This window comes from Marmota marmota, unplaced genomic scaffold, assembly GCF_001458135.2.
Source record: "Marmota marmota marmota unplaced genomic scaffold, marMar, whole genome shotgun sequence".
NCBI classification, from domain to species: Eukaryota; Metazoa; Chordata; class Mammalia; order Rodentia; family Sciuridae; genus Marmota; species Marmota marmota.
In genome coordinates this window covers 10,059,153-10,081,732 of record NW_025999905.1, presented here as the reverse complement: position 1 = coordinate 10,081,732, position 22,580 = coordinate 10,059,153, and the positions used below count along the sequence as shown (strand labels likewise).

Here is a 22,580-nt window from a genome sequence, read left to right as displayed (position 1 = left end):
ATCAGCACAGCAAGATTACAGAAAAAGTGGAAAAAAAAATCATAATGAAAGAATCATCTCTGCCGAAGTGGTCAAAACTGTTGGCAAGGATGATGTTTACTGCCTACATCAGACTGCCCATTTCTCCTTTTTTTCTTGGAGTGTGTACCCCTTAGAGCAAAGGCTGAGGATTGTCAAACCCTTCCTTCTCTTGTGCTGGGCATGGAATTGGAGTGGCTTTGAAGTAAAGCTGGTTGAATGAACTTTCAGCTTTCCTTTTTACCAGTATATGGTAGCTGAATGAAAAATACTATCAGTTGGAGTTTTGTGTGGCCAGAACAGATCAGTGGACTCCCAGGTTGAGGCTCCTGCAGAGTTCTAAATGAGTTTAGTCTTAATAGGCCTTAGGGACTTTATAGGGTGGTACCTGTTCTGGAGAGATTATATGAACACAAGTCTAGGGCTGTGCAGATGCCAGTCTCTGCTGGGATTCTGGATCCCAGGAGTCTCTCTAGAATTGTACTTGTAGGGTAGAAGAGCCAGCCCTCTATAGGTCTCACAGATTCTACCCCTTACAAATATAGCCTTCTTAGCCTATGTTCCTGAGTGTAATCATGCCACTTGTTCAATTTTCCACTTGTCTTGAGCTGCCAGACTCAAAGTGAGTTGCACTCCCCTCTGTATCTCTGATTTGAATCTCCCTGAATATAGTCTTTTCTATGCTGGTTTCAGTCATGTTACACTAGGTACACCTTATGCCATATGGAGGCACTTGCTGGGATAGAATGGCAATATTTACTGTTATATCCTGTGTTCCTGAAGTAGCAGGCTACATTTGGCCTCCTTGAGATGGCTCTCTGCCTTAGCTCTTGCTTTCCAGTCAGAAATACAGAGCACTTTTCAAACGCCAGTTCACTGTGCAGCCTCTGGTTCAGCTAGGTTAAGATTACTTTTCTATTCTATGTATTTTTCCATACCAAATTTTTATGTTTCTGAGTATTATCCCTCCCATCTTAATCAAACTGGTGCCACTGCCTCTGCCACCATTGGCTTGGCTCCAATATATTCTTTTTTGTCTTTTGTTCAGTGCACCCAAATTTTGGGGTCTCTTAAGGGTCTCTGACTGATATGGAATTCCCGTAAATTTCCTCTTTCACCTGCCTCTCACTGTAGTCCCATTGCTTGAATCCTGAGCCACACAGCAACTAGTCAGGCATTTTTGAAAAATCCAAGAGGGAGACAGTGTTTCAAGTGTGCTCCTTATTTATTCTGAAAGGAAGTTTTATATTTTTACAAGATACTGTATTTGCTTCAATTACTGCATTTTGGCCTTCCTGTAGCGATATATATATATCCCGAGATTTAACCTCTATCCTTGCACATGCTAGGCAAGTGCTGTATAAAAAAATTTTTATGTTGAAAGAGTGTCTTGCTAAGTTACCCAGTCTGGCCTTAAACTTGTGTGATCCTGCTTGGCCGATCCTCCTGCCTCAGCCTCCTGAGTTGTAGTTGGACACAATACCTTTATTTTATTTATTTTTATGTGGTGCTGAGGATTGAACGCATAGCCTCGCACGTGCTAGGTGAGTGCTCTACTGCTGAGCAACACCCCAGTCCTTTAGTGCTCTTAATAGCTAGATAGTTTATTATATGTAACCCAGGCAGAGAGTCTTAGGAATCATTTATACTCTAAATGTTTATCCTTCTTGCAGTTACATAAATTCATAAGAGACTTCCAGAAGATTTGCTTCAAGAATATATTTTTAAATTTCTTGTGTACACATACATATACTGTACACACTGTCATTCTCAGTTAATTTTTTAGCCATTTAAGCACAAATTTGATAATCCAACTTGATAATCCAACTTCACATTATGTCTTGGGCAGAGGTAGGAAAGGAAACCAGAATTTGTGTACTTCCACTTTAGTTTCAGTGTGTTGTGCATGCTTAGTGACTTAAAGAAACAAAAACAAAAAGGGTTTTTGCATTCCTGTCATTTTCCTCATAGTTAGGATTTTTTGTCTGAGGCTCTAGACTGTAAGGATAAGACATATATTTCAGTTACCTTATGTAAGAAAGGGAATCCATGGAAGCAAAATTAAATGGAAACTAAAAAAACGATTGTAACTAAAAAATGTCAACTCTTTCCACATCTTCCAGCAGCCATATAATCTCTTATGTTGGCTTTTCAGCATGTATCTACTTCATGTCTGGTCTTTCAGTTGGCTTTGTTGCTTGCTGAATTGACCTCAGAATAACTATGTCTCAATGCAGGTATCCTTTTGCAGCTTCACCTGTTCACTGGCTGTAGTTTATAACTTTTCAAGTTATTCAGAGTCTAGCTCAGATTACGAATGGGGCCAGGTCTCACAGGGTATACATTATCTACCAGAAAATGTGTTGGTTGCCTTTGTGTCAGGTATACTTGGTTAGGTTGGGCATCAGGAAGGGAAAGGTAGATAGGTTGTTATTTTCTGGGCTGTGAGAGCTTGGGATAAGCATATGAAACTTGCCTTTTATAGTATGTACTGGTTTCATATTCAGTTGTTTATTGACCAGAGACTAAATTGTTAAAAGGATTTTGTTTGAATAGAAAAGACTGAATACATTTTGTTTGGTCATTCTATATTTCTTGCATCTGTGTAATAAGTTCTTTAATTGTAAGTGAATTTCAGTAAAATGGCAGAGATGTGTGCTTATTAGGAAGCTTTCTTTTTAGCCCCTTTTTGGGGTAAGATTATTTATTTCAGTGTTTATTATGAATGTTTTATGGTTCACTGTTTGGTGAATGAGTGTTTAATGTATTAGAAAAGGAAACTCGGGCTGACTTCATTCACGTACCCATGCATGTCATGGACTGTTTGAGTATTTATTGTATTCTGGGAATTTTCCTAGCCATGGGGAGGAGTTGAATATGTTATGCTGAATATGTTAAGTTGAATATGGTATGTTCCATATCCTTGCTTTGGAAATTGAGCTGTCCTTCTTAAATTTATTAGAGGTCAGATGTTCTTTGTGCCTCTGAATCCATCCCCTGTTGATGTGTGAGTCATGCCTTTACTCACCTGTACTTTGAGTTGGCTTCCTTTTTACTGGATACTTTCTTAAAGCCTGATCTCTTCCCATTCACTCTGAACCCATGGCAGTCTGGTCCTTTGCTCATTATATTGATGCTACGCTCAGTAAGAGTAACAACTGCCCTCAAGTTGTCAAATCCCTGAATATTTACTGATTTCGATTATCTTGTTGAACTGTTCTGCTTTTGGACACTGCCAATCACTAAGGGCCTGTTAAATGTTGATGCATATTAGTACTCCATTATTGTCTGCTGCTGTTTTTATGACCTACTTCATTCTTATTTTTAAGATTATTTTCTATGTAATAGTAACCAAAATTTTGTATGTCTAGCCTAGAGTATGGCCTTGAAAATGATTTGTATTGATATATCTAGTTACTTGCTGACTATCTTTACTTAAGGTCTTATATACACATCAACATATTCCATGCTGAATTCAACTCCTTCATCCACAAAACAAAAAAAATCCTCCTCCTCTTCCAACTTGTTCTCTTTGTCTAGGATGATAGGCTCTTCACCTGTTATTACTCAAGCTTAAAAACCTCCATGTAGTTAATCACAAAGATAATTGATTATTTTGCCTATATATTTCTTTAAATATGGCTCCTTTCTGCCCCTGCCTTCTTGTTTATTTCTAATCTTGCAAATAGTTGTTGGAGTGGTTTCAACTTGAGTGTCCCTTGTGATTTCTCACAATCCACCTCTTCAAAATACTTCAGTGATTTCCTTCTGGAACATTGTTTCTTCAGTACCAATTCATGTTTTTGTCTATCACTTACTTTGTTCTTCACCTGCCTATATCATGCTTATTCTTTGAGACCAATCATATGTGTCACCTCTTCTAAGATGCTTCCTTTGATTCCACGCTTTACCCATTGGTTGGGTCAGATGGTATGACCCTTCCTTATGCCTGTAATAGCTGATGCATATCTGTCACTTTATAGTTTTATAATTATGTATACACATTTCTCTTCTATAAGATTGTAAGCTTCTTGAGTCCAGGAACATTCATAAAAATATTTTTTTTAGTTATTGATGGACTTTTATTTATTTAATTGCTTATATGTGGTGCTAAGAATCAAACCCAGTGCCTCACATATGCTAGGCAAGCGCTCTACCACTGAGCCACAACCCCAGCCCAGGAACTTTTTTTTACTTACCTTTGAAATTGCCGAGCCTGTCTACCCTAAGTACATAGATGTCAGTAAATATTCAGTGAATGGATAAAAGAAACTTTTAATCTAGAAAAGGCAGATACACATAAATAACTACCATAGAATTTTAAGTAGTACAGTGAGAGTAGAGAATGCAAGAAACCAATATTCTGTTGGGAAGAGGGTGAGGTACTTACAGGAGAAGGCTTACTTCATGGAAGATAAAACTTTGAGCTGGTTTTTGAAGGAAACTTGCTAGAGGTTTTTGCTAGAATGGAGAATATAAACAAGAGGACAGCCCCTACTTATGCAAAAGCCAGGTGTTTCAGAACCTTTTTCAAAGGTCATTTTGGTAGTGAGGAGGAGGGGATAATGGGAAGGCAGTCATGCAGCTGTAATGAAGGTTTAGCCTCAGTCTTTGGCAATTGGTGGGGATGCTATTTAGGGCATTTAGAGTATAAATGGACAGGCCATAATAACTGATTGGAAAAGAGTTCTAAGATGGTAGTTCCAAGAAACTCTAACATTTCAATTTAAGTAATTGAGTAGGCATTAAAATTTAAATATTGGGGCTATGTAGTGAATGTAATTTTGAGTATGAGTTTGTAGGACCCATGAGAAATGTAGGCAGAACTTTTCTGAATGTAATTGAATGTAAGTTTCTGAAATAGTTTTGGAAGTCATAATTCATATAAAATAGTGAAAAGTGATAGATTAGAGACAAAATTACCCAGGGATTACATATATAGTCAGATTATAAGAAAGTAGAAATAGCCTTGGGGATAGTAAGCTTTCTTCTATTTAGGAGAGATAATCAGGTACAGTAGTATTCATTTTCCTTGGTCTTTTTTATTTCCTTTATTCTTTCCCATTTGAACAGTTTACAGAAATTTCCTATTTGCAGCCCCTGTTTGTGATTTCTTTCTTTTTTTAAAAAAATTTTTAATATTTATTTTTTTAGTTTTCAGTGGACACAACATCTTTATTTTTATTTTTATGTGGTGCTGAGGATTGAACCCAGCGCCCCACACATGCCAGGCGAGCACGCTACCGCTTGAGCCACATCCCCAGCCCTTGATTTCTTAATTATTCCTTTTTGAGGTTTTTATTATCAGAGTAAACTGGGGAAAAATAAATGCTTAAATCAGGTATGTGAACTCAAATACCTATATGAAGTGGGCATGTATATTTAGAGCTTAACTTCTAGTAATAAATAGGCTGCTGTTATAAAAATATAATATTCCTTTGATTTATCTTTTATTTTCTCAACTTTGATAGTGGTGTAGGTACAGGCAAATTTCTTGACACTCTAATCAAAATAGCTATAAGATTAGGATGATAAAAAATATTGTGGCCCATGTCTATAGTCCCAGTTACTATTGAGGTAGAGGCAGAAATTGCTTCAGCCCAGGAGTTTGAGACCAGCCTAGGCAACATGGTGAGACCCCCATCTCTTAAAAAAAATAATAACAACAAAAAACTTAGCATTGGGTAGACTGTGTAGCAAGTGTTGGTACTATGGCAACACTGGAGTGTTCATATCTCATGTTTATGGTGAGTGTTGCACTCTGCTTCATCCAGTTACTGCCTTGCTGGGGTTTGAGTCCACTTATTCCAGTTTTTTTTTTCCCCCCCTGGAATGCAGCATAGCAAACTGCTAATTTCTGATCACTTTCTCAATTTTTAAATTCTTTGTAACAAAGACCAGCCACATGCCCTACTGGGCTATTTTGAGGTGTACTTGAAAAGAAGACAGGTTGAATCCTTGAACTTACAAGATTGAGTAATTATGGGGTCATGAGTTGGATGGGCTAAGACCTACATCCTTAGTAACTATAATGGCATTGACTTTTTGCCACCTGCCTTTAACTCTTTACTTGTTGAGGTCTTGATCCTGGAACCTGCAATTAGTGACTTAAAACTGGGATGGTTAGAAAGGACTTTTTTCCCTATTATCCTGCATATTTAAGTACAAAATTATAAAACACAACACAAAAAAATACTTCGATATTTTGCTACAAGAATGTAATCGACATGAATAGAAATGTTTTTATCAGTTCCTTTTTCTGTTTTGTAGTACTGGGGATTGAATCCAGGGGTGCTTTACCATTGAGCTATATCCCCAGTTCATTTTATTTTTTATTTTGAGACAAGGTCTCATTAAGTTGCTGAGCCTCGCCTTCAACTTACTGATCCTCTAGCCTTAGCCTCCCAGGTTTCTGGATTATAGGCATGTACCACCATGCCTGGCAGGTTTCAGGTTCATTTAGCAAATGAACTCAGAATGTGAGTTGGTTAGGGCTGACTGAACTTGCTATCCTCCTGCCTCAGACTCCTGAGCAGCTGGGATTATAGGCATGTGTTTGTTTCTTTTAAGACAATCAGAAAATGTGTATGTATTTAACACCCTCCCTTTCTTAGGTGAACATTAGCTACCCATACTTTATTACTGTGTAGTTATTTTTAAGCAAAATAATCAGAATAAATGTGTTGGTACAAAGAAAACAATTCATTCAAAGTAAATAGAATTGGTATTTTCTGGTATAATGGACTCTTATTACCTCACATAATCAGCTCAATATAATTTGAAATTTAACTATTATTCTTTGGGAGCTTTAAGTTTTTTGCTTTCATTTACTTTTAGAGGAATAGTTATTATTTTTATATCAATCTCATTTGTAAACACATTTACAATAGGCCTTTATCTGTCAAAGGAATATTTATAAAGATGGGAGTCTTTGTTTCTAATTATTAAAAGGTCTGCCATAAAAGAACCTGTTTTCTATTGAAAATTTATTCTTTAAAAGTTGTTTACTAAAAGTTATTAAGGCAAAAAATAGTTATCCCTAGAAGAATAGTTTCTTCTACTACTACTACTACTACTACTACTACTACTACTACTGTTGCTGCTGCTGCTGCTGCTATAATTATTATTATTTTTTAGCCATGACTATCTACTAGATCTTTTGTTAGTTATTCAGGAACCTTTAGTAGTTTTACAGTTTGAGACTTTGAATAATAGTTGAAAGCCTGTCAGCAGGATTGTTCTTTCCTATATAGCCCCATTGATTTTGTAAATACTCTTATTATTTTTCCCGTTTCAGTACTGTGAACTTCTGAGTTTTAAATACCGTTATATTTTCTAGTCCCTACTTCAGTGATTCCCAGTGTATGGGATATGGGAGCAGGGAGGGAGTCTGCAACCTAACCATGGTTGTTTTCTGAATAAATAATATACAATATGAATAAACCTACTAGTATTCTAAACTGTGTATAGGTATTTTGTAATTAGTTTCAAAAACAAAGAATTTGCAATAGTTGTTACCTTTTATTTTCTTTATCATTGTATGCTAGGAGCCTTAATTTTTAGCCTGTGGGAGTCTATGACCTTTATTCCCATTGCTTTAATAATAAAAAAAAAAAATTGAAAGATTAGTTTAGCAGTCACCTAAATAGATGTACATAATTCAGTCTTGGAAATGTTATGAAGTTACACCCCAAGGGAGATAATTGTTACAAAAAATGTGAGAATTCAGAGAGAGATGTGTACATATGCGTATTATTGTGGTGAACCTCAGTAGGGAGAGGAAGGAAAACTCCTCTGGTATTTGGTAGTCATGATCTTTGCTTGCTGGCCAGTTAGCTAGCTCTGAGACAAAGATAGTTGATTGAGGTGTCTATCCTTCCTATAGTGCAGCAGTCTGGCTGGGCACAATTCAGGAGCCACTTGTCAAAAGAAACCACACACGCCAAACAAAACAGCTCCTCAGGAAAACCTTCAGAGCCCAACTGCCACCACCCCAAGCCTCTCCACCTCCCACAATCCTCCTGCTCTTGAGGCCTATTCGCTGGGTCGTGTGGGCGGAGCCAAAAAAGTCCCCCAATGAGCAGCTCAGTGGTCTGAAAGGGCAGGGAAACAGCCCAATGAGCATCACCTCAGGGGAGCCAATCAGCTAGATGTTGCTGGGGCTGCTGTGAGCCAATCATCAGCTGACAGTCTGAAAGGGCTGGGAAACAGCCCAATGAGCATCACCGCAGAGGAGCCAATCAGCTAGATGTTGCTGGGCTGTGAGCCAATCATCAGCTGGCAGTCTGAAAGTTTGCTGGGGCCCCCTTGGCTGTAGCTCTCAACATTATAGGTTTTCTATATCTCCTGGCTCAACAACTATATTGAGAACTTGTGCCTTGTTGCCAATTTTAATCATTCTCACAAGGACATATTGGAAACTTTGAATAGGGGTAAGTGGAAGAGGATCTTTGTTTTCCTGTCACTGGAGCATGAGAAAAGGGGTTTAGAGTCAGTTGACCCCATCATATGTACTGATGATTCTTGTAGGACTGTTCCATGAAAACAAAGTTGTGTTGCAGGTTGGTGTCAGGGTATGTAGAGCCATCCACAATACCACTATTTTTGTACATTCATTCCAGGGAAGAACAAGGATCAATCCCTTTGTGTTAGTCAGTTTTTCATTTCTGTTACCAGAATGCCTGACAAGAACAACTTAGAAGAGGAAAGAAACTTTTATTTCAAAAGTTCCATCTATAGACAACTGACTCTATTGCTTTGAGCCTGAGATGAGGCAGAATATCTTGGCAGAATTCATAGTGGAGGAAAGCTGCTTATCTTATGGCAGCCTGGAAGCAAAGGGAACAAGAGAGGAGGCTCAAGGGCACACCCCCAGTGACCTCCAGCCCCACCCACCTACCTGTACTTATAGTCCATTCAAATTATTAATCAAATGAATTAATCCACTGACAAGGTTATAGCTCTCCTAACCTGATTTTTTCACTTCTGAACATTGATACATTGTCTAACACATGAGCTATTTATGGGACATTTTTAGATCCAAACCATAACATCCTTGATTTTTGTTTTGGATGGTGCAGTATTGGTATGGGTTGTGATGGTAGAACTGTGTAATGCTATCTCAAGCCATAAGGTGAGGGTGAAGAGGAGTACTTCATCTTAGGGTCCTTTTCTTTTTTACTTTCCCTCCTTTTTGTTTTCTTTCTCTTTGTCCTTTTCCATGATTTCTTTTTTCTCCTTCCTTCCTTTTCCCATTTCCTCCTTAATCTCCTTCTCTAGTTAGTAAATTAATTAATTAGAATGTTGATATTTAGTGAGCAGCTTCTAGGTACCTGGCCTTGGTTAAATTATTATATAATCTTGTATGATGGGAGTCCCATGTCAGGACAATATTCTATTGAAATTACCTGGAACAGAGCTTCCAACTTATTTTAAATGGAGGTAAGTGTGAGGAAAATAAGCTATGCTTATAATAAGTCCACTCTTCTTATGCTTACTTATTTTGGTTGTTAACTGTATATAGTTAACATGGCTAAAGTTGACATTGAAGTCATATGAACTTTAACATTCTTAGCCTTATCTGTTTGGCTGCCCTCTGTCATATAATGCACATAATATGCCAAGTAATATATTGTTAGTGTGGTTGACCTGATTCACTCTAGTGAGACTCATTTTGGAGTCTAAAGTCCTTTCCATGAGTGTTCTGACAGTTTTTTCTAGCTGCTATAAAAGAGCTGTTTCTTCTTGGCCCCACTTCCATGTGAACTGGGAAAATCAAGTCCTGGCTCTGCACTCAAATTAGCTGCGTCATTATGAGCAAAGTTACTTAACCAATCTGTTAGATAGAGACTTTGAGAAATGATCTCATATGAAAATTTAGGATCAAAACAGCTTAATTTTTCAGAAGTTATACAGAAAGTTAGTGGAAAACTGAAGTCTCTAATTTCTGATTCTGTATTTAGTAAAATATTATGCTGCCTTTCCTATCATAAATATATATATGAGGAGGGTCAAATGAGGTAAATGTTGGTTTGTCTTGATTGGCATAGAATATCACAAGATAAATAATTTTCACTTGCTTTCTATTGTCAGGAGGCATGTATGATCCTTTGCATTCTCATTTTTTGAGTCTAAGACCCCTAGAAGCAGAAATCAATTTTTGTCTGAACTTAAAGCCAAACCCCTATACATGAAGGATCTGAACATGGTAAGAAGTTGACATTGTTTGAAATTGGAAGTTCTTTCCATTTTTTCTTTAGGGTACAAAAGGGTAAGTATTTTCTAATAAAAAGTATATGCTTTATGTTCAAACTAGGACTTTATAACATAGATTTATTATAGGTAGTTTTCTTACTAGTTTCTTGGGGGACATATTAAACTTATTAATATTTTTGTAAAAGAAGGTACTCAGTTTTGACTTTAGCATTTTTATCTTACTATGGCTTTTAACTTCAGACAATTGTTAGCTGACAAATTTTAATGTTAATTAAGGAGTCAGAATTGCCTAGAATCAAACTTTGCTCTTATTTTGTGTGACCTTTGGCAATTTAAAAAATCTTTTTGAGCCTTAGTTTCTTTATTGTTAAAGTAGGTATTGAAATAGTGATTTTTATGTTAAAACTGGCTACAGGACCATGGACTCATTTACTTCTCACAATAACATAGTGACATGAATGAGGAAAGGAAGGCATGTAGGTGAAATTTAAATTCACTCTGAAGTCTAATTTTTGAGCATTATATGCTACTGCCTTTTTATTTCTTAAGTTGTTCTCAGGAGTGAGATCTGTTATGTGGAATGCTTAGTATAATTTTGGTTTTTAGATCCTTTTACATTTTGGAATTGTGAATAAGGCTTTTACAGACCTAAAAACTAATGAAGGGAGATTTATAAATATATAGATTGCTCCTGGTTCTAAACAGTTTTGGCAGCTTGTTAAAAATGAAGGACTCACAGGCCCTACACCAGTCATACTGGATCAGAATCTGCATTTTAAAAATCTGCAGTTAAGAATCTTTAAGTTTGAAAAGGATTGCATCTGATGATCTTGAAGATTTCTTCTAACTCAATAGTTGGGAGTAATTCTTGGATTAGTCAGCATAGGCAATAATTATTGTATTTAGCAAAGGAAATGGTAGTAAAGAGTTTTTAGTGTAAACCACCTATGTAGATTTCTTTTCTTTTTAAAATTTATTTCAGAACAATTGTTTGATAAATATCTGTTTGAATTTGTGAAAGGTTTTTGACATAGTACCAAATTTTCCCAAATTTTATCATCTTTTATCATTTTAGGAAATTTTAAGTTGTGTTAGATGAAATGTTTTTCTTTTTTTAAGATTTCTTTTAGTGCTCTTTGAACCTTTATTAATTTTATTTATTTATTTATATGTGGTGCTGAGAATTGAACCCAGTGCCTCACACATGCTAGGCAAGCCCTCTGCCACTGAGCCACAACCCCAGCCCTGAAATGTTTTTCTTAATTCATTGTACTAATAACATTGTAATATCAGCCAATTACAGATCTGAGCACACTAAGAATAACAAAATCTTTTTTGTCTTAGACAATGCAGTATTTTGATGTTTCAATGACAGTTTAACATTTGAAGTTAATAATTCTAAGAGATTAACTGCAAAGCAAATGAGCACTTCACTTGCTTGTTTAGAAATGTTTAATTTCAGTAGTTTCTGGCATTTAAAAATTTCTCCTGAGGGATGGAAGCATAACTTAGTGGTGGCTCACTTGCCTGCCATGCTGGAAATTCTGGAAGTCCTGGGTTTGATCCTCATTCCAGGGAAAGGAAAGCGGGGCAGGGAGATGAAAATCTCTCACAGTAAGGCTAAACCACTAGCAGATGGCACATTGTAGGTTTTCACAAATTTTGTTGAAAGAATAGGGTTGTTTTTTTTTTTGATGTTTTTATATTCTTTTCAAGACTTGTAATAATCTCAAAACTTGAGTTTTTAGACAAATTTATTAACTTTCCTTGTTAACTAATTGCTGTTAGTCTTCCCCATATAAACTAATCATGATTCATTCCTTTAATTATGAAAGATATTAACCTTAAGAGTAAATTATACGGTTAAAACCAAACACTTGGTAAAGAAGTAAAACTCTACTGATTAGTTGAGAAGCCCCAGTGTGTTACCCATGTCTTTTATCCCCAAAGATAGTCACTTTTTTTTTCTTTTTAAAGCCTCTGAATATATCTTTAAACTATAGTTTTTTGGTTTTGAAAAACTGACTAGTAAGCATAAATTTAACTGTAAAAGAAAAAGTAATACTGCTAATATTAGGTCATATCTCACTGGAGAAAGCTGGTTGAATCAAGTATCTGGGTCACATGTAGTTTCAGCTTTCTGGAGAGTTTATAAGATCTTTTTTTCTGGGGAAGTCAGTGGATAAGGTTTGCATGAGTCTTAGAAAATAGTGTCTGTTTCCTACCTATGGTGGGCATCTGGCAGTACTATAGTGTGGATCCAGGTACTGTGTGTTCAACCGAAGTTTCATCAGAGGGATTGGGATGCTCTCTATTTTAAATCACTGTGCCCTACTTTAAGCTTTTAGAAGGCAGTCAGAGTAGACCACTTCTGTAGGTGGAATTGTATTCCCAGCTGATTCAAGGAGGAAAGCATGAAGGCAGAGAAGAAACTTTGTTAACAGGCATTATCATTCCTCTAGTTAGAAGATAATAGTGTCTAGAATGAGGAAAATGGATAATAAATACACAAACGAACGAGTTATGGTTGACATGGGAGGGCTGGGCGGGGAGATACAGAAACAAAGAACTCCACTGAAGGTTATAGAAGACACGATTAAATGGAAAAATATTATTTTGCTGCAGGAAGACTCAGTATTATAAATAAATTCTCCATAAATAAATCATGTCCAGTATTTTCTGTTCATAAGTCATGTAATCATTCAGAACTGCTTAGACAGGTCACTACAGTTGCCTTTTCTCCAGCACTTATCCCCATCTGATATAAGCATATATTTACTAATTTTTTCCCCTCTTTTACTTCATAAACTTAAAAAGGCATATGGTTATGTTCCAGCTGAGCTATATTTCCAGCCTTTTTTTTACAGTGTGAGTTTAGAGGGTGATATTCCTAGTATCTTGAATCGTGTCTAGCCCATAGAAAGCAATCAATAACTGGTGAATGAATGAATAAAACTCTTTCTCTTGTAATCCACAGCACCTATTGTCTGTTCCTCAGATTTTTGGTCTTCAATTTGTTTAGTTTAGTATCTTATAATGCTTTCTATTATTTTCTTTTAGTTCAGTGTCTAATTGTTTCATTCCTCTAAGACATTCTTTTCTGTGCTCCTTGATGGTAGGAGTGGGACAAATGCTTTCTTTGTATACCTCAGGGTGCTAGGCAAATGGATGTACACTTGTTGAATTGAATACATTTATTTATTCATAATGACTTAAATTGCTAACATCCATTTTGCCCTCAACAAAAGGAGTATTTTTACTGGATAAACAGTATAATTCTGTATGAAAAATTTTTTTTTAAAGGATGGAGACTTGGAAATGTTTTGTTGAACTTTTGGTAAATTGTAGTATTGAAAGTTGGAACTTTTGCAAGTACAATTTTATGGGTCTCTGTACACAGTTTAAATGAAATAATATCATTATTTTCAATGAGATGGATTTCTTGAAATTTTAACAAAAAATGCTATAGTTATTGGGACTTAGTTTTAAAATGAAATTTTAATTCTAAATAAGTATAACTTTGTAGCCCACTTAATCTTTTATGTTCTATGAATATAAATATGCATATATTTTATAAATACTGTTATGTTTTTCATGCCAACATTTTATTCAACAGTTTGTGAAACTACTTCATGCTGTTTTTTTGTATTATCACTAATTGTTTTTTAAGTTATTGTTGATCTTCCATAAATCTCTATCATATGTTGTTTTTAGGAGATAAATTTCCAAGAACATTTCCAAAAGTAAACATTTTAATGTATGCTGAAACAATGCCATAAATGTTGAAAAGTGGAAATTTAAAACTGTGTAAAAGTTTGGTTGATTCTTTTCTAATTCATATGGACAATTATTTATTTATTTATTTTTTTGTTTTATTTCAGGCCAGTCTATCCATATGGGGATGGGGAAGCCTTGGCGTCGTCCTTTTTCTAGTAACCTTTGGACCCTTTGTAATATTTTATTTGGCCTTTTATATCCTCTGCTTTGTGGGTGGGTAAGTATAATCAGTGATAATTTTACAATTCCCATGTATATCTTGTTAAAATTAAAAAAAGATGGTAAAAAGTAGGAGTATGATTTATTTGTGAATGCTGATTTTTTTTAACAAGCATTTTACCAGAATTAAAAAAAATAAGGTAAATTTAAGATACCAAAAATATGGGTGTTATCTTCAAAAATAATATTTCAGTTTCTTTTTTTGTGATAATATGAAAAAGGATTTTAAAATTTATTTTGATGCTATTTATCCTTTTAAAATTGGATATTTCTGATTTATTATGATCTTATATAAATAAATAAATAAGAGATTATATATCAAATTTCACAATGTAAATACTGTTTCATTAGTTAGACTTCAAATATTAGTGTTTCTCATTTTCCCTAATGAATGTGGTTAGTTTGGTCTAGAAAATTCAATACTTGATTTTACAGTTTTATCTTCATGGTTATTTGTTTTACAGTGTTTGTGTGTTCACTTAAGATAATAAACCATTCAAAGGGAAGTTTTAGCCATACTTTGTTATAACTTCATATTTAGAGCACTGGTATCATATATGAATTGTAAGAAAACATAAAATATATATACAAGTGAAATGTTTATTATTTAGAAACAAGGGAGCTTAGAGGAGAGGAGTATTTTGTTTAACGTGTGTGTGTGTGTGTGCGTGTGTGTGTGTGTAAGTAATTAGTTGCAGAATGAACTCTTGAGACTTCTTCTAAAAATGTATTTTGGGACCTGAAATATTTGGAGGAGTTGTTTGAGTCCAGGTTTAGAGTATTTAGTTGAATGGAACAGTATATATAACAATGGTTTGAGAGACTGTATGAGATACCAAAGGGGCGGCTTCTGAATATTTATACTACCTACCACCTCTTTTAGGGTACAGGTTTGAAAGTTGTGTGTAGTTGTTTCTTATGGATATTCCCACTGATTATTGAAAAGTGAGAATTGCTTAAATTGAGCAGCTATGTGAAAGCTATGTTAAAAATGTATTTTGTGTTAGATTCAGTATTTTTATGATAATTGTCTAAGTATGGTACTGTGTACTAAAATAAAACTTATTTTAGCCAAAGGAATCAAGTAATGTAGAGTTCAGAATATCTTTTTTGGTAACAAGGATGATTAAAGACCTTAGAGATCTGCAACATAAATGGACTTTCTAAGTATAGTCCTGTTACAAATTAAAGGTATAGCATGGCTGCATAGTTTCATGGTCTGCTTTCTCTGATTGAAAGGAGATTATTTTTCTTGAGATATTTGTCTGAAAGGCAGAGATTTCTTCTAATATTACTAATAAGCTGTGGCAAGAGTGAAGGAAAAGAATTTAGCAATATTTGCCAGTATTTTGGAAAGGTGAGAAATTGCAGTTTTAGAGACAAAGGTAGGAGCCTTTGAAAGGTAGAGACTCATTTCTCTTGTACTAAATGTCATATAAAATTTGGGAAACAGGGAAAGGTCATCAGTCCATTCATTCCAAAGTCATGGAAACTTTTCTTTTTTTCTCCCTTTCTGAATCTGCTGTTTTTTGAAGGAATATTTCTATAAAAACAGTTTTGGGTACTTAGAATTTCTGAAAAAATTTTTTAGATAAGATGGGTCATTGGAGGTTGAGGGAAGGGTACTAAAATATTTATATTTTTTATATATTTTTATTCTTTAGATACTGAGGGTTGAACCCAGGAGTGATCTACCACTGAGCTACATCACCAACCCCTTTTATTACTTGTTTTAAGAGAGGGTCCTAAGTTTGGCAAGGTCGGCCTGGAACTTGCAGTCTTTCTATCTTAGCCTCATGAATAGCTGGGATACAAAAACGCTTTAGATACTATTTAGAGTCACATGAAGAGGTCTGAAATTCCAAGTTTATGCTAAATCATAAATTGGTTTGACTTTCTGTTCCAAACTGTGTTGATCTCATTGAAACTCACTACCATTAAAGGGTACTCTTATTTCTATTTCTACCAGCAAACCTCTGAAACTCATCTCAGGAGGATTAGTTAATTAAGCATTCCCAGATTACTCAATTATGGGCAATGAATATCATAATTTCCTAAGTCAAATCTTTCTTATTTTGGCTCTCATTATGAATAATTTTCCATTCTTTAATTTAACTCTCTGTAGTTTAAAAATCTTCTGAATTTAAAGAAAAAATTGACTTTTAAGTATCAATTTTAAGGCAAATGGTGAAATTTCATAAATTCAAAATAATTTCTTAGTTTTTGTGTGTTTTCTTGCTGTGTAAGTTTTAAAAGAGGCTTTTTTTTCTTACTTAAAATGCAAGTTTGAAATTAATGCATTTTCCTGGGGATCTTCTTTCCCCTTTTTTGCTAATAAAACTTGTTTTAAATTCTGCATTTTACCCACAAAAAAATATTGATCATGTTTTCAGTTTTTTTTACAGCCATAGCTAATTCCTATTTTCAAATATATAGGAAACTTTAAGAGAGAAAAAGATGTTTTATTTTGATTTTTATCCTAGGGTACTACTTTCCGTACCATACTATGGTTATTTCATGGCATTGTTGTTGGATAATGTAAGCATTGGTAGTACCTGTTTTTACTTAACCCACACAGCTGACACTGTTAATTAGGTGCTCTTTAATTTTAAACTATTGGTTAGCTTGCCTTCCTACTGTTGCTCTGTGGGCAGAGGTTAATATTTTATCAGTCTGTTTTATGATTTTTTTTAGATTTAGGAATATGAGGTTAATTTAATATAAGTATTTTATTGTGTTTGATTTTACTCTGAATAATTAGGTAAAAGTGAAATATACAGCCAACATGAATCTTAGTAATATCATTTATAAAAGGTGGATGAAATTTACTGATAATTTTGAGGCCAGCTTCTTAAACAAAAACAGAATTCTGATATGATCTTAATCTGTGTTCACCTGCCCTCCCACTCTACTTAACGTATTTATACTTGAAGATTGGTGAATAAACAGGTAGTAACAAAAAGTGGATGACTTTGAGAATCTTATTCTTTTTGGTAGTTGAGATTGACAGTATTTAATGTTTTACTGTCTTTCAATTATTGTAAGGTTACCAATCATTATCAGATTAAAGTTAATTTTCTTCCTTTATGGATTTCCAAGGCTTTGTCTTATTGGTAAATTTTAAATATAGGAAATAGTGATGACATTTAGTCAATACTAAAAAAGTGAACTAGTATTTATTTTACTGTGATCTTTTAATTGTTTTAAAAATAATTAATCTTCTGAGGATAAATTGATATTATCATAATTCTAGCCTTGTTTCAAAAGTCATAATGTGGATCATTTTTTTTCTGTATAGCACTCGTTACTGTAGGCATTGTCAAGTTATAAATATTAGTATGTTACCTTAATTAGCACTGTAGAATTGGGTCATTTAGCCATCTATTTAGATGTCATTTGTCTTTATCCTTGTTATTAGATTCCATATTTAACAAGGACTGATTTTTTCCAATTTTGAAAATGTCTGAGATTCTTTGTGATGTATGTTGGATTAAAATTTTGAAAGGAATTGTGTATTTAATATGTGATTCACAAATTGTTTGTTGCTGTTTTAAGTTTCATTCAAAACAAAATTGTCATATTTTGGGTAAATTTACAGAAGGCATTTTTGATGAATAATAAAGCTATAACATCTGAAGTATATACTTGAATAGTAGATGTGTTAATTTATAGAAGTATTGTTTTTTAATTCTTTAATTATTTTTTTTTCCTCTAGGGGTTTAGTGGTTACCCTGCTGTTTGGAAAAACAAACTCAGAAAAGTACCTAGAACAGTGTGAACACTCATTTCTTCCTCCAACATCAACTGGGGTTCCTAAGGTAAATGGTGTAAAGGAATGTGAAAAATCTCAAAAAGTCCAATTCTTTGCAGTGATAATAATGTGATCATCTCTATGGCTTGGGAGATTTTCTTCTTACTCACTAATGCTTAGTAAATTCATGGGAGACTTTCTGATCATACTTAGAAAAGTATATTTTGAAAATTCACATTGGAAACTTTCTTAATGTTAGATGTCAAGTGGGAATGAAATTTTAAGGGAAAGATATAAATTGGTTAGTTTAATTTGAGTGTTTTCCTGCTATATTAACATTGAGTGTCAAAGAATCATCCATATGGTTTGTTAGAATGTTAATGAATATTATGTTTTGAATATAGTACATTAAATGGAAATCAGAGGGAAAAATTTGCATTTTTCTTTAATTACATTGAAAAATATAATACAATTAAGTTATGCAATATCTGAAATTTTAATAATTCAGCCCTAATTTTTATTATCTTGAGTAGTGCTCCTTTTCTATTTAAAATAAAAGTAGGATTTTTAAAATAAAATTGAAGTTGGGTACTATGGGTAGGTTTAAGATTTGCAGTGGTTTTAGTTCTTATTGTGGGGTGGGATGGTTTCATCTCATTGGAAGAGATACAGATGACTGTGAATCAATGCCCCAGTAACATAACTTTACAGTCCATTATATGCTAACATGTAGGAGATGCAGAGGTAAGTAATGTGTAATATTATTACTGAAATATGAGAATTTCATTAAATCCTACTGACTTTCATATTGACAAGCTAATCTTATAACTTTTTTTATAATCTGAATCATTTTCTCATTTTCTAAAGAAATGTTAGATGTCAAATGGGAATGAAAAAAAGAATTTGTTAACATGTATTCTTTGTTTGCATACAAGTCTGAGTAAATGCATCTTTTGTTGGAACATTTCTTAACCATCCAGTTTACATTCATTTAAGTGGCATATAACAGAGGATAGGAAATATTTTAGGAATTAAGATCCTAAATAGTAATAAATCATAGTTAAGACAGGTTGTACCTTTATAATTCATTTTCTACTTAGTGGTATAAAAATAGTTTTGATTTTCCATTTCTAAAATATGGTTTTTAAGTACATTTTATGGAAAAATATTAGTGGTTTCATATTTTGACTTAAGGCATGTATCTATGTACTCATGCGTCACTTAACAACAGGGATATGTTCTGAGAAATGCATTGCTCTGTGATTTTGTCATTGTGTAAACATTATAAAGTGCATATATACACACCTAGATAATATAGCCTACTACAAACTTAGGCCGTGTGGTCTGTCCTGTTATTTCTAGGCAGCAAACCTGTATAGTATGTTACCACACCGAATACTGTGGTCATTGTATCACTGTGGTGTTGTGTGTCTAAATATGTCTGCACAGAAAAAGTAATTAAGATTATGGGAAAAAAGATAAAAAATGGTACATACACCATTTGCTGGATAAGTTAGGGAGTGAATGGTGAGTGAATGTGAAGGCTTAGAACATTATTGTACACTACTGTAGATATTAACAAACACTACACTCTTGGGCTACACTAGATTTATAAAAAAATTTTTCAATAATAAATTAGACTACTGTATCTTTTTTTAATATTTATTTTTTAGTTGTAGTTGGACACAATACCTTTGTTTTATTTCTTTATTTTTATGTGGTGCTGAGGATCAAACCCAGGGCCTCGCACATGCAAGGTGAGCGCTCTGCTGCTGAGCCCACAACCCCAGCCCAACTGTAACTTTTTTACTTAATAAACTTTATAAATTTTTAAAATTTTTTGATTCTTTTGTAATAACACTTAGCATAAAACACAAACTTGTTGTAAAAGACACAGTCATCCTCATTAGTCTAGGCCTAAACAGAGATAGGATCGTCACTGTCATTGACTTACACCTCTACATCCTGTCTCACTAGAAGGTATTCAGGATTAGCAACACATGGAGCTGTGATCTCCTATGATGACAATGCTTTCTTCTGGAATGCCTTCTGAGAGATCTTCCTGAGTCTATTCTTGAGGAGGTTTCACTTTTTACAGAAATATGTCCATGGTGACTTCTTGGTGTGTGTATGTATCACTCTGTGTTTATTTTTTTTTATCATAGATTTTCTCATAAGCAGATAATATACTGTGAATATTCTTTTCTACGAATATATTGGGGTCCATGTTTTCAGATTTTTTAAAGGAGCTTGTTGAGGGGTATGTGTGTGTGTTTACAAAAGTTGCAAAAAGCCTTTACTGTGGATTTTCTGAGTTTTCTTTTTCTGTTGCTGCTTTTTTAGTTGTGTGTTGTTCAGTAGGAAATACAAAATTTTCAGCTCCATTATAATCTTGTAAGACCAGCATTGTATATTTGGTTTATCATAACTGAAACATTTTGTGGTATATTTGTGCTTTGACTTACATTTTTAATTTTAGTCTCCCATTACCCTTTACCTTATTCCCAGGCTGCTTTTATTTCTGAAAGCTAAGGAGAAGTAGAGAAATACATTTTCTTTAGTTGCTTAAAATTATCCTTCAATAAAATCAATTTCAATACACAATCATTTGGCAGCTGGTGTACTATTGGGGGTTTTGAAAGGGGAGGTAGAAGAGGTAGAACTGTCCAATAAAGACAGTTATTAACTTGACTCCCTGAAACAATAACTTTATAGTTTTAAAGTCTCATTAGAATATGGCAACGATATACCTGTACATTTTCAATTTTCCCACATTCTAAATAGTGTTTTCTTTTTTTTTTTTTTTGCCGGGGATGGGTGTGTAACTGCGTGTTGAACTTAGGGGCACTCAACCACTGAACCACATCCCCAGGCCTATTTTGTATTGTATTTAGAGACAGGGTCTCATTGAGTTATTTAATATCTTGCTTTTGCTGAGGCTTTCTTTGAACTCACTATTCTCATATCTCAGCCTCCCTAGCTGCTGGGATTACAGATGTACATCACAGTGCCCAGCTAAATAGTGTTTTCTAATTTAATTAAATTTTTGAAGCTAATAAGAGATTTTTTTCTGTGTGCCTCGTTTTGTTATCTTGAGAAAAGTGTTTGGTTTATATTAGAGTCTCAAGAAATAATTCATTGAATCGAAGATGAAGAAGGGAAATGACAATGAGTATTCAATTTGAAGCCAACTGGAGAGATTTTAAATCACTCAATAAAATATTATGGTTTCCTTTAAGTGCTTAGAAGAAATGAAACGGGAAGCCAGGACTATTAAGATTGATAGAAGATTGACGGGTGCCAATATAATTGATGAACCTCTCCAGCAAGTGAGTTTCAGTATGTGGTATTTGAATTCCATATATTATATACTAGGTGTATTTCTTTTGAAAATACTAAGGTATACCTTTTTGCTATTGAAATAATGTTAAAAGTTTATGATAATGCTATCCTTGACATTTGTACGTAAAGATGTTGCTTGATTTACTAAGCACCTGTTATGAGGTGATTTAGTTAGTAAGAAAACTTTTCGATTGAATTTGCATTTAGAGAAAAAATTTTGTTAACATTAGATATTTCTGATATTTTTTAATCTGAAAGGTATTACTTTTCCTGATGAAGAAGCTTACTGGGTTTGGTAAATGAGATATTTTTTTTCTGTTTTACTTTTAAAAAGTATAAATACCTGGTTAGGCTGAAAAATGTTCAAAAATTAGAGTTAGGTAAAAATTTATTTACCCCAAAATATTTTTTGTTGATGTTTTTGAATATATATTCAGTATAAATAATGTGTACTTTAAATTTTTAACATTTATTTGTAAATGAACCCATATTTTATGTAACTTGCAAAAATTATACATTGAATTGTATTATTTGCTATTTATGGGCTAAGGTGGTTGGCTATATCAAATGTATTATTTTAGAACTAAGTTTAATCCTGTATCTTTTTTTAAAAATTATACCTGCAGTGGATTTCATGATATAATCTTAGAGAAACATTTTTTGAGCATTATTTTACATCTCATTTTATCAAACTGATTAAATCTCTTTGTTGTATTATAGCATTGAAAAATCTGTTTTTTCCACGAACTCTTGTCTACCGAAATTTGCACAAGTTTGGCTATAGATAATGTTTTAAGTTTTTGAAACATTGGGACAGTAGATGAGTTGAAATACCATAATAACTTTAAAATTCATGAAATGTTTTTTAGCATGTTGATTTTTTTTCATAATGAAGGCAGGTACTATTATTACCACAATTTATGATACAGAGAATAGATATAAATTGGCAGGTAACTATTTTAATTTTTAATTTGTCATTGCTATTTTAAAAATTCTAAAATACTGTATTTTTCCAAATATTTTCTTATTGGTTATCTAGTTTTCTTTGGAGGATTTTAGACAGTGTTGATCCTAAAAGTTTATTTTTTCCCTAATATTTTTCTTACAGGTTATCCAGTTTTCCTTGAGGGATTATGTCCAGTATTGGTATTACACACTAAGTGATGATGAGTCTTTTCTTCTTGAAATTAGGCAGGCTCTTCAGAATGCTCTCATTCAGTTCGCTACTAGGTAAGGTCATTGCATTTTATTTATGCTG

The 22,580-nt window shown here is 33.8% G+C and overlaps 1 protein-coding gene across 5 annotated transcripts in view; it reads left to right on the top strand.

The window, feature by feature from the left end:
• Snx13 (sorting nexin 13) overlaps positions 1–22,580 on the top strand; it is a 150,328-nt gene that overhangs the window by 38,963 nt on the left and 88,785 nt on the right. For 3 of the 5 annotated variants that reach the window (XR_007346132.1, XM_015498128.2, XM_015498130.2), the window contains exons 2-5: positions 14,115–14,227; positions 17,945–18,047; positions 21,220–21,309; positions 22,431–22,552. Coding sequence is in view for 4 of the 5 variants with exons in the window: in XM_015498128.2 (XP_015353614.1) it covers positions 14,115–14,227; positions 17,945–18,047; positions 21,220–21,309; positions 22,431–22,552 (428 nt within the window). In the remaining variant the exon portion in view is untranslated. Of the gene's footprint in view, positions 1–14,114; positions 14,228–17,944; positions 18,048–21,219; positions 21,310–22,430; positions 22,553–22,580 lie in introns of those variants that run through there. The other 2 variants (XM_048799658.1, XM_048799657.1) reach the window with 1 other exon arrangement.